General features: G+C 38.6%; 1 protein-coding gene across 1 annotated transcript in view; it reads left to right on the top strand.

The window, feature by feature from the left end:
- DDX60 (DEAD (Asp-Glu-Ala-Asp) box polypeptide 60) overlaps window positions 1-13,193 on the top strand; it is a 48,221-nt gene that overhangs the window by 31,970 nt on the left and 3,058 nt on the right. The window contains exons 29-35 of the mRNA XM_010288928.1: window positions 1,963-2,067; window positions 3,272-3,472; window positions 4,560-4,664; window positions 6,046-6,184; window positions 6,855-6,976; window positions 9,384-9,531; window positions 12,410-12,552. Of these exons, the coding sequence (XP_010287230.1) occupies window positions 1,963-2,067; window positions 3,272-3,472; window positions 4,560-4,664; window positions 6,046-6,184; window positions 6,855-6,976; window positions 9,384-9,531; window positions 12,410-12,552 (963 nt within the window). The remainder of the gene's footprint in view (window positions 1-1,962; window positions 2,068-3,271; window positions 3,473-4,559; window positions 4,665-6,045; window positions 6,185-6,854; window positions 6,977-9,383; window positions 9,532-12,409; window positions 12,553-13,193) is intronic.

The raw sequence follows: 13,193 nt of genomic DNA, 5'->3' as shown, positions 1-13,193 counted from the left end.
ATATCCAATCTAAACCTCCCCTGGCACAACTTGAGGCCATTTCCTCTTGTCTATCGCTTGTTACTTGGGGGAAGAGACCAACACCCACCTCACTACAGCCTCCTTTCAGGTAATTGTAGAGACCAATAAGGTCTCCTCTCAGCCTCCTCTTCTCCAGACTGAACAGCCCCAGTTCCCTCAGTCACTCCACATAGGATTTGTTCTCTAGACCCTTCACCAGCTTCTTTGCCCTTCTTTGGATACACTCCAGCACTTCAAGGTCTTTGTTGTAGTGAGGGGCCTGAAACTGAACACAGTATTCGAGGTGTGGCCTCACCAGTGCCAAGTACAGGGGGACAATCACTTCCCTACTCCCACTGGCCACAGTATTTCTGATATAAGCCAGGATGCTGTTGGCCTTCTTGGCCACCTGGGCACACTGCCAGCACACTGCCAGCTCATATTCAGCTGGCTATTGACCAAGACCCTCAGGTCCTTTTCTGCTGGGAAGCTCTCCAGCCACTCCTCCTCAAGCTGTAGTGTTGCATGGGGTTTTTGTTACCCAGGTGCAGGACTGGGCACTTGGCCTTGTTGAACCTCATACAGCTGGCCTCAGCCCATCAATCCCACCTGTCCAGATCCTACCTTTGAGCAGATCAACATCAGCTTGGTGTCATCTGCAAACTTACTGAGGTTGCACTTGATCCCTTCATCCAGATTGTTGATAAAGGTATTAAACAGAACTGGTCTCAATACTGAGCCCTGGGGAACACCGCTTGTGACCGGCCGCCAACTGGATTTAACTTCATTCACCACCATGATTTGAGCCTGGCCATCCAGACAGTTTTTTAACCAGCAAAGAGTACACCTGTCCAGGCCACGAGTTGCCACTTTCTCCAGGAGAATGCTGTGGGAAACGCTGTCAAAGGCTTTACTAAAGTCCAGGTGGATAACATCCACAGCCTTTCCCTCATCCAGTAAGCGGGTCACGTTGTCATAGGAGGAGATCAGGTTAGTCAAGCAAGACTTGCCTTTCATAAACCCGTGCTGACTGTGCCCACTCACCTGGTTGTCCTGTACATGCCATGTGATGGCACTCAACATGATCTGCTCCATAACCTTCCCCAGCACCGAGGTCAGACTGACAGGCCTCCTCCTGGATCCTCCTTCTGGCCCTTCTAGTAGATGGGTGTCACATTTGCTAGCCTCCAGTCAACTGGGACCTCCATGGTTAGCCAGGACTGCTGATAAATGATTGAAAGTGGCTTGGTGAGCAGTTCTGCCAGCTCCCTCGAGAGTACCCTTGGGTGGATCCCGTCTGGCCCCATAGACTTGTGTGTGTCTAAGTGGTGTAGCAGGTCGCTAACCATTTCCCCTTAGATTACAAGGGCTTCATTCTGCTCCCCATCGCTGTCTTCCCACTCAAGGGGCTGGGTACCCTGAGTACAACTGGTCTTACTATTATAGACGGAGGCAAAGAAGGCATTACGTACTTCAGTCTTTTCTTCATCCTTTGTCACTATGTTCCCCGCCCCCATCCAATAAAGGATGGAGATTCTCCTTATCGCTCCTTTTGTTGTTAATGTATTTATAGAAACATTTTAAAATTGTCTTTTACCACAGCAGCCAATTGAATGTGTTTTAGTTAAATGAACTCTATAGGATTATGATATTTTGTACTGTCTTCACAGAATATTTCAATTTGTGTTCAATTTCAATATTATTTCAATTATTTCAATAAAACATGTAGTATAAACTTTCAGAATACCAAAGTTTAATATGCATATGTAATAGCTATATGAACTACACTAAAGAGTGAAATTCATGTATGGTCATATCTCTGTTAAATTAATTGAAGTTTAGCTAGATGAAAAATGAAAGTAAAATTCTTGTTGATTTAAGTTGGATTCTTGATGACAGTTTTTTTTTTAAAATTGAGTATTGCCTTTTCTAATAGACATGCTCATGTTTGATATTTTATAGGTAGTCACAGCTACTTCAACACTTGCTCTAGGAATCAACATGCCATGTAAATCTGTTGTCTTTGCTGAAGATTCTGTCTTTTTAGATGCCCTAAATTACAGACAGGTATGGAAATAGCACATCTACTTTTTATTACAAGAACAGTACACATGTAGCTGTCATCACACACAAATTCAGAAAAATGTCTTTTCTTTTACATGAACTGCCAGCTCACAGATAATGTATGTAGTCAAAAGACCTATTTCAGCAATGAAGGTATTACAATCGCTCAGTGAATTAAAGGTATAGATTCGGCTTTGGGTTATGTGAGCTGGAAAGACAAAAGCTGTTTTGTTCTAGCCAGGGTTTTATAAACATGTGAAAAATGTGCTATAAGAACATACAGTGGGGATGTAATGAGGAAAAGAAAGATTGCTGACTGGATTAATAGGGATGTTTGAGTTTCTTCCACCTTGGAAGTGGCACTCCACACAATGCAACACAGCAGTGTGTAGATGAGGTTGCAAATGCAATGAAGTAGAATGTCTCCAGTCATGGCACAACTTACTGAGTGGGTTGAGAGACTTTAGCCTCTTCATTAGCCCCTGTTTCCTACTCTTGTGCTGCTTTTCAAACCTGTATTTTCCTGAAGTAACTGCTAGTTTGCCTCTGGTTCAGGAGGCCATATAGGCACCACCTGGCAGATAGCTCTCAGAGTCAGAGTGTGAGTGGATCTGTGCAGTAACCAGACCTACGTGCATCTCCCTTCCGCTGCACATAAATTATATGACTCCAGCTTTGTCACATCATCTGGTACAAGGGGCAAGTCCCCACAATGGGCCTGACCAAGAACAGGTGATCCAAGCAAGGAAGTGCACTCTTAGGAAGCTTCTCTCTACTCCTTATTCCACTCCTGTGGTCTTTATTCATACTGACACTACCTCTTGCCTCAAATCTACCCAGAAATAATTCAGAGCTTAATGTAACTTGAAAACAAAGTTGGTGTAGGTATAAAGTAAGTTGAAACTTACCTTGAAGAAATATAAATGTTAAAAAGACATGTGAGAGAATGTAAGTATCCTGACCAGTGTTTAGATTTTCTATCAAATTTGGAAGTTCATATTAAAAATAGTAAATAAACGCACCACATTTGTAAACCAGCTATATTTGAGGTACAACATACTTTGCACACATTATTTTAATATTTCTGCATAAATGCTTTATTAGGACTGTATAGATGGTACCAGTATATACAACTTAGGTATATTTTATTTAGAAATTAATACTTTTATTATTTTAAAAATATAATTAATGAATATTTTGTTCTTAGATGTCAGGACGTGCTGGAAGACGGGGACAAGATATGATTGGAAGTGTGTTCTTCTATGACATCCCACTGCCCAAAGTTGAAAGACTTATCAAATCCAACGTACCTCAGTTGAAAGGCCAGTTTCCTCTGACTGTTTCCTTAATATTGAGACTCATGCTGTTGGCTGCGAAGGCTGATGACAAAGCAGATGCCAGAGCAAAGGTTTAATGTTTTTTTCTTAATAGAAATTTAATTAAATTATAATGTCTCCTTAACATGAGCAGAAAGTTATGCTCTTCAGAAGTAAGCTGTCTGCCTCCAAATGAAATTGCATACTCTGTTATACTGCTTCTAGTACCTGTGACATCTTCTCCACAGTATTGTACTTCCATTTTCATACATTTATTCTTTGCAATAAATATTATCAGGAAGAATGCTACTATCAGGAAGGTATTTTTACCAACTCTTGTTCTCTGCAATATTTCCATTAACTTGGAGAATCAGAAAGTCTTCCAATATTTAAAATTTCAGCTTTATTTGAGGAAAAGATGTGAACATACATTTCCATAGGGAAGAGGGGAGCTATGAAATGCTATCTCAATTGAAACAATGAGAAAATTCTCTGTATTACTCACTTGATTACATCTGCATACTAACTCTCTGGAATAAAATAATTCTTATTCTTGCCAGTGATTTATGTCGACAACATGTCTACATATTTATGTCAACAACAATGACAATGATTACAAATGTAACAACAAATTGGTCAGAGATTTCCTCTTGTAATTATTAAGGAACTCTTACCTCCAGATGATCTGTTTTTTACATCCACTTCAGCATATAAACATTTATTTTCAAGGACTCACTGAATGAATTCAAACATAAGTCTTCTTAAGATAACAAAGTAAATTGCTAAACTTCTGTGTTAAATATTAAAATTGTATTAAAGTGTAAGGAGTAATTTTAAAACTTCCTGGTTTTAGTTTAATGATATTTAAATCCTTGTCATTTAGATCCCTATATGAACTTCATGTAATTAACTTTACAAATCTCAGCATAAGTTTAGAAAATGAGCGCACATCTGACAGACAGAGGATAGACTTGTTCACAAGCATTTCCAGGAGTTAGGTGTTCAGCTTAGATAAAAATACAACATAGCCTCCACCCAGCATTTTTACCCTGAAAACAAATTGATGAAACAAAGCATAAAAGCTGGACATTAAATTTATTTGCTTGTTACAATATCAACATTCCCTTGGATTTCTAATTTATTTTTTTTCTTTTTTAACCCCCCCGTTTGTTTGACCAGGCATTGTCAGTGTTGAAGCACTCACTGATGTCATTCAGAAAAGAAAGATATGCTGAAATATTAAAAATTTATTTTATGTTTTCCTTGCAATTTCTTATCAAAGAGGTAGGTTTTAACTCATTCTCATAAAGGGTAGTTCCTCTTAAATCTACAGATTCTCATTTGTTTGTGTTAGTATGCTTTAATTTAAAGAACCATATATTTTATATTCCATAGCAATAGGCTATTTCTTCCTGTTAGAAATTTAAGGAAACAGAAAAAATTAGAGTGCCTTAAGTTTGAGGTTAATTCTGAGCTACTTATGCTATGGAATAAATTCAATAGGAAAAGTCTTATGGTATGTTCTATATGATTACAAATTGATTAGGAAAGTAAGAGTTGTGTATTTATATTGTATATGCATGCATGTGAAATGATAAGGGTTTAAGACATACTAACGATGACATGATTTCCAAAATGCTGGGAGAAACTATATCTCTAAGAGAAATTAGGTCTCAGAGAAGACTGAAAATTAATGGTGTATATCTCCATAATAACAGTTTCAATTTGATGGATACCATTTTTGAAAATTTTTATGCATGATTCCATTTTGGCTTACCACTTAGAACTACAGGTGGTAAGAGGCACCAATAATGTCATTACGTTAACAAATCATCTGTGCCCAGGTTTCCCAGTCCTGCTCCTAGTAGGAGCCCTAACCAACATTTCTGCCTCCTCTGCTCTGTCCCCCTTGTGTGTGAGATCAGGAGTCTGATACTCCTGTTGAAGAGAAGAATCTGATCATCGTACAAAAGACATTAGTAATGTTTCCAAAAAGTCACAGTTAGCATAGAACTGGACAAAACCTGGCCCATATACCTAGTATCCTGTCTCCAGTAACTTTCCCAGGGAAGTATATAAAAAAAACCCAAGGGCAACCATGTAATGATGATTCTTTGGATACTCCCTGCTTTCTTACAGGGCATGATGCAGAGTGATCTCTGACAGGAGAGGTGTCCTGGAATTTATAGCCTTTAATGGACTTTTATTCCATGAGCTTCTCCTGGTGTTTTTTTAAACTATGTAAGCTTATGCAGCCGAACATCTTGCAGCAACATATTTGACAGATCACTGCTTGCTGTGCTTTTATCCCATCAAACATTTGGCTTAATAGTTTTTTTTTTTATTCAAGTTTCATCAGATCTTACTTTGGTGGCTGTATGCACTTTTCATTTGCAACATGATCTAAATCAGCACTAAAACTATGAAGTCAAGATCTATGCTTTGCACAGGGAGATGAACATCTTCCACGGAAATACTTAAATAGTTGGTGACTTGTTTTTCAGTAAGGACAAATTTTTGTCTTTCAGTGGAAAGTGAATGGTCTCAATAAGTACCTATGCATTAGGTTGAAGGACTGTTCTTCTGAATGCCACCATTTTATATTTTTGTCATATCCAAGTTCATCTTTCACAACGAGGCTTTTTTTTTCTTTTAAATTAAATAGGGCTACTTGGATCAAGAAGGTAACCCCATAGGATTTGCTGGACTTGTGACACACCTGTACTATTACGAACCTTCAAATTTTGTCTTAGTGAGCTTTCTTGTGAAAGGTTTATTCCACAAATTGTGCCAGCCAATTAAAGGTAAATAATACTGTATGCATCTTAACCGCAGTCCTATGGCAGGCTCTGTAATCCCAATGGTTATGAAATTTTCTGGGTGCCTTCTTGCTGTTGCCACCTTTTGCTTGCCTAGCCTTCATCCTCATACCCTTGGCCTCTGTCTCCACACACTATGCATATGCATATTGTTGCCAATGTGCATTGCTGTCTGAGAAAGCCAAGGCACACATATGGCAATGCTGATATCATGAACCTAAATTTACTGTTTGTGAAACGTTCTGATGAGGTAAAAAAGAATGCTATACATAAAAAAAAAATAAATTGTGACTCCAGAGCACAATTTGAATGCCATGTAGCAAATAAGACGGATGACCACTCTGAATATCAACGAAGTGCTACTAATGTCTCATTACATGAGTCAAATCCGTTCTGTGCACTAAGATATACTGCAGTATATGAACGTATAAGAATACAATATTGATCTGTACATATTATTAGTCACGTAATAATCTACCAGAGTTTTTTGTATATAATGAGTTGATCTTTATCCAACATAGCTTTGTATAATCTCTGTCATGACAATGGCAGCTGGGAAGGAAACTGCTGAATAGTTGTTTATTTTAAGAAAAAAATATTTTCTATTTTTTTTACGCTTCCATATTTAACCCAATTATTTTCTGTTTTGATGTAGGCTCAACTGTTTTTTCAGAAAACGTCCTGGAAAAGCTAGTGCTCATTCTAGCAAACCTATTTGGGAGAAAGTATCTTCCAGCCTGCTCAATGAAATATAAACGCAGATTTTGCCAGTCAAAGGTAAAGGAAGCATTGGTTTTACTGTAACTCATGTTGAGTACTGCTTCAATGAATTTGTTCCCATTTGTCAGTTAGACTAGGATCATTATGGATGTATGGTAGCCTGGAGAAAAGGAGGCTCAGGGGAGACCTTATTGCTCTCTACAGTTACCTGAAAGGAGGCTGTAGTGAGGTGGGTGTTGGTCTCTTCCCCCAAGTAACAAGCAATAGGACAAGAGGAAATGGCCTCAAGTTGTGCCGGGGAGGTTTAGACTGGATATTAGGAATAGTTTTTTCACCACAAGGGTTGTCAAGCATTGAAACAGGCTGCCCAGGGATGTGGTTGAGTCCCCATCCCTGGAGGTATTTAAAAGACATGCAGATGTGGCACTTAGGGACATGGTTTAGTGGTGGACTTGGCAGTGCTAGGTTAATGGTTGGACTTGATGATCTTAAGGGTCTTTTCCAACCTAAATGGTTTTATGAATCTATGACTTTGGTGAGCCAGCAGGTAGCTGCTCACCAAGCTGCTGTCTTACTCCTCCATCTCAACAGGATGGGGGACAAGATAGGATGGAAAAGCTCGTGGGTTGAGACAAAAACAGGGAGATCGCTTACCAGCTATGATCATGGGCAAAGCAGCCTCAAGTTGTGGAAAATTATATTAATTTGTTGCCAACTAAAATAGATTTTGGTAGTGAGAAATGAAAAACAAAAATTTCACCACCACCTCCCGCCTCCTCTTTCCCCTGGCTCAGCTTTACTCCTTCATTCCTGACTCCTTTACCTTTCCCCCACCCCAAGCGGTGCAGGATTTATGGGAAATGAGAAATGAGTTGTTGTGGTCAGTTCTTAACAGCTCGCTCTGCCATGCGTCCTTCCTCACACGTCACCCCTGTTCCAGTGTGAGTTCCTTCTGTGGGCTGCAGTCCTTCAGGAGTGTGGGCTCTCCATGGGCTGTAGTTCTTTCAGCAAACACTGAGCTGCTCTGGTGAGGGGTCCTTCACAGGCTGCAGTGAGGGTATCTGCTCCAGCATGGTCCTCTCCACTAAGACAGCTGCAGGGAAATGTCTGCTCCACTGTGGTCCCTTCTACAGGCTGCAGGAGAATCTCCACTTCATCACCTGGAGCACCTCCTCCCTCTCCTTCTCTGACCTTGGTGTTTGCATTGCTGCTTCTCACTCTGCCGGTGTGACATTTTTACCATTTCTTAAGTAAGTTTTGCCAGAGGTGCTGCACGTGTGCCTGATGGGCTCAGCTCTGTCCTGTGGTGGGGCCATTGGAGCTGTCTGTGTGTCACCAGGCAGCCCTTGGCCTCTTGTCACAGCAGCCATCCCTGAACTATGCCTCCCCGCCATCAACACCTTGCGACCTACATGCAATGCAAGTAGTTAGAATAATGAAAAAATTACTTACTGTTTTAAAATAAAGCCTTGATTTAACCACAGAAGTAGCAGCTGAGTGTCAGGTTAAATGAAAAGTACCAGATTATTCAAGTATGTTTTAGTGAAAACAGATGATTATACAGTTACTGTCATGATAAAAGTATAAACGACACAGCATTTCTTTATACAGTACGACTCAAGTATCTCTTCCCCAAATGGCAATTTATTCTCCTTACTCTACTAGAATTTTGTCTCTAAGGAGCTGTAGCTTTTTGTGACACATACCAATGACCCAGAAGATGACCAGCATGCTCTGTGGTACCTGACACTATAGGCTTAGGCCTTTTTCAAAAAATGGGACAATATTAGTAGGATGAGGATTAACACTAGTTATGCACAAAGTTAACCCACCATGGGTACAGGCAGAGAGTGAAGCACTTGTGCTCCTGTTGGCTCTTCTATGCAAAGCCTTAAAATTTTGGAGGACACAGCTATGGCTGCAACAACAAAGGAAAATTCTTCCAGATTAAGATGTTTATGTGGGCAGTTTCCAGCAAGCGTTCCAAGAGGAAAAATGTTATTTATTTCTGAAAAGGGACGTGTCATGTAGGAGGGATTATGGGACTGCTGTGGCTAACGGCAGCAAAGCATCAGTCTGTCATGTTGGTAGGGAACCTGTTGAATACAAAGATACGCAAAACAAGATGTGGGAAATGCAGCCCTTCAAAAGTCCCTTTTTAGCTAGCTGAAACATCTTTAATAAAGCTGTTTGTTAAATACTCTGTGAGTGAAAATCTAGGAATTTTATACTTACTGTTTATCTTCCATGCCTTTTTCTGCATTTTATTCATGTTCAAGTTTAAGATCCATTAATTCTAGATGGTCAGGCAGTCTGACAAGTTGGGTAAAGTTTGGAGCTGTACTCTTTCCTTCTTTCTACTAATATGCTATGTGTGTACTAGTATTTTATGTATGCACCAATGTAGAACTGACACACTTGGAGGGATTACCTGATTTAAGCAATAAACGGCATGTTATTTCAGGTCTTTCTAGAAGATCTGCCAGAAGACTTTGCAGATGCTGTGAATGAGTACAACACCAAAGTAGGGGAAAATTTTGCTCATTTTCTTCTGACAACTGCCAAACTGGCAGATATGGAACAAGAATACAGACTTCCACTGTCAAAGACAGGTAGGAAGTGAAAAAATAATGCATATTAATAATTTTTGAAATTGATTGTATTAGGAAATTTAGGTTAATTCTTATTTTGTAAAGAAAAAAAATGGTGACTTCAGACACTCTAATAAAGAGATAACAGTTTCTATTTCACTTTTGTTTTCCAAGTATTATAGATTCTATTGTATATGGTACAAATTTTGTACATTTTAGTTGCTATTCTTTTATTATTTGGTAGAGAAAATAAAAATCAAAGAGACTTTTTTATAAAAGGAAAAAATATTAAGTGTAATTATTGAATAAAAGCCTTTTTATCTAATCATCAGTGCATTTGCAGGTCCTCAAATGCCTATGATACTTGAATTGCTTTCAGAGTTTTACAAAGTTAGATTTCCAACATCTGAACAGCCTTAAGGTTGAGGTAACAATTAAAGAAGAACATTGCACCATTTGTTAAATCAACTAAAAGTTACTTATGCCAATAAATGATGTCCAATAACCAAAGCAATATGAAATGCAATGACTATAAAATTATCAAGCAATATGGATTGCCACTGGGTGAAAATTATTAAGTACTACATAATCTCATGTTACTTCCTGGAAGAGAGATATAAAAGCAATGGAATATGCCACTGTCCCATTGCCTAGCACCTCTAAAAATAACATGCCTTCAAAAATACTGTTTTTGAAGCAAGGAAGCACTTTAATTGTAGCAGATAACTGCATTTATCCATCCTTTTTTCCAATACTGGTACAGTGATGTTTTTAGTCTCGGCTGTGTACAAATAAAAAAAAAAAAAAAGCCCACATCACCTTACATGCTACCATATCTTATCATCTACTTTGAGTTTCGAGTATGCCGATAGCTGGATCATGGGAAGTTTTGTCTAAAGTTGATTTCAACTTAGGTGAGGCATTGGGGGAGATAAACAGATAAGGTGAATGCAAACCAAGCTTGAATACAAGGTAGAGCTTGAGATGGTAAATGGCAGTTTTCCGTTTCCAGTACAGAGCACTGGAAAGTGCTGCATAATGGTGTAACATTAGCAACACTACAGTGAAATCCTATTTTTTCATATTCAGTTTAAGATTGCTTATTTTAACAATGGAGGGACCCCACACCTTGATATGTTACCTGAAAAATGTAGGAAATAAAGAGCTGTAAATCACGGAATGATGGAATTCCAAATTAGAAGTGCAAAGCACGGTCTACCTTGCATTTTCAGCATATATATTCCTTTATATGTATTAGTGTTACTAATGCTACTTTTACCCAGGACGTGAGCTATGGAAATTGAATTTCCTATTCTACTTGAATGGTAAAGTTTCATGTTTAAATGGAAGGTGTAATATGTTTGCATTCTCCCCATTTTGATGAAGCTCGAATACTGTGCTCAGTTTTGGGTCCCTCACTGCAAGAGGGGCATTGAGTTGCTGGACCATGTCCAGCGGGAGGGCAACAAAGCTGGTGAGGGGTCCGGAGCACAAGTCTTATGAGGAGCAGCTGAGGGAACTGGGGTTGTTCAGTCTGGAGAAGAGGAGGCTGAGAGGAGACCTTATCGCTCTCTACAACTACCTGAAAGCGGGTTGTGGCGACGAGGGTGTTGGCCTCTTCTCCCAAGTAACAAGTGATAGGATGAGAGGAAATGGCCTCAAGTTGCACCAGGGGAGGTTTAGACTAGATATTAGGAAAAATTTCTTTACTGAGAGAGTGGCCAAACATTGAAACAGGCTGCCCACGGAGGTGGTTGGAGTCACTGTCACTGAAGTATTCAAAAAACATGTGGATGTGGCACTTCAGGACATGCTTTAGTGGGCATGGTGGTGCTGGGTTGACAGTTGGACTTGATGATCTTAAAGGTCTTTTCTAACCTTAATAATTCTATGATTCCATGATTCGAAGCTGTTTCACTTTGAAAGAAACATTTTCCATTAGATTTACAGAAAAAGAAATGCAAGATCAAACCATGCCCCATAGTTCAAGATGCAGCAGAGACTTTTGTACTTATTTACCATAATTTGGGGCAATGCTGCAAAAAAAAGTCAAACTGATGAGATTTTTTTATGAATGCCATAAACAGTGTAACTACAGCATACTTACCGTAACACAAAGCAGAAAAGGCTGCAGCATAAGGATTGAAAGTATCATTGATAATTTGGAAAGAAAGAATAGGTTTCTATTTAGAAAAGGAAAATCAAAAGTAAGAATATATTTAGAAATAACTAGACAGGTCTTCTACAGACAGTGACTGAGGTTACAGGCAGACCGTAAGCCAACTGAAATGCCATGCTGTTGTAAAAACAGGAATTCATACTGGGTTGCATAAAGCAGAGCGCTTGTATGTGACAACCTTCCCATACTTAAGCACAAACAGGGTCTCAGAATTCATTCTTTAGAGCTCCATGCTTCAAAAAAAATGTTGGCTGGGAGTCCAGAGGATAACAATACAAATTATTAGATGTCTAGCTATTAAGACCTGTGACTACAGGTTGAAAAAAACTGGTTTTGTTCAATGTAGAACAGACTAAAAGATGGAGGTAAAATAAGTCTTCTCATAATAACACTCCCTCGGTTTTGGCACAATTTCATGCTGATAGCAATTTTGGCTACAGATAAGTCAAGGAGAAAGGCTTAAGTTGTGAGGGGTGGATTGAGATGTACTTATTCCCACCACTAGAAAGCTTTTTTTTGTATATACTATAATCAATCGTGTAGAGGTTCTTAGGAACAAAAGAAACAAACATCTATGGAAGAAGAATTTACGTTTAGAAGATTAACTCTGTTTCCTATTATTATCTACTGAACTAAAAATTTCTTGCTTTTAAAATATATTGCTGAAAGGGAGCTTGCGTCTGCATAGCTCATGTTGTATTTGAAACTTTTTTTTTTTAGATTTTACATCTAAGAATTGGCATGGCTCTGAACTAGCATCTTATTTGATGGACAACACCAAAAGCATATCTGCCATCTCACCTTTTGCATGTTTATCTGGAGTGGTGGATAACGATCTATTTCATGGGGAGATCATTAATAAAGTAAGTTATTTTTTCATGGGGGCAGAACTTTATTACAGTTCAATAAAAATATTTTTTTGTTACAATCTTCTTGCCTCTGTGTAATATGATGGGACTATGCTCAAGTGTCAATCTTTAGGAGAAACAATTTGAAAGATCTCAAAAAAAAAATCAGCACTGAGTAGCACCACATTATGACAGTGCAAGAAACACAGAATAGATAGATGGAGGAAAAATATCTGGAAATAGTTTGCTTTCTTGCAAGGACTCTATTCCTTTTGACTCTGAGACAAGTTAATTACTCTAAAATTTCTGACTGAAACCCTGTCCCCAGTTTTTCTCCATGTCAGGAGGTTTTGTTTTTGTTTTTTGTTTTTTGTTTTTTTTAAAATCAATCACAGTCTCAAGCATCCTAGCAAAAGGATGCATTATTGCATTGATTGTTTGCTTCTCAAAAAGGGTTTCAGTGATTACATTAGACAACATATGAATTAGCTTAACTGTAATATACAGCAACGTGTTTACTGTCAGCTTGCATTTTCCTGTGGTCTTCTATATGGGCTTTGTAGCATTATGGAATTAACACGACTCATAAATCTGTAACAGAAAAAATTAAATTCCTACAACTGGGGATTTGAAATTTACCTTTATCCTTAAAATAT

The sequence above is a fragment of the Phaethon lepturus genome, unplaced genomic scaffold, assembly GCF_000687285.1.
Source record: "Phaethon lepturus isolate BGI_N335 unplaced genomic scaffold, ASM68728v1 scaffold3756, whole genome shotgun sequence".
NCBI lineage: Eukaryota > Metazoa > Chordata > Aves > Phaethontiformes > Phaethontidae > Phaethon > Phaethon lepturus.
Note: the sequence above shows the minus strand (reverse complement) of the source record. Positions and strands in the feature narration are given on the sequence as shown.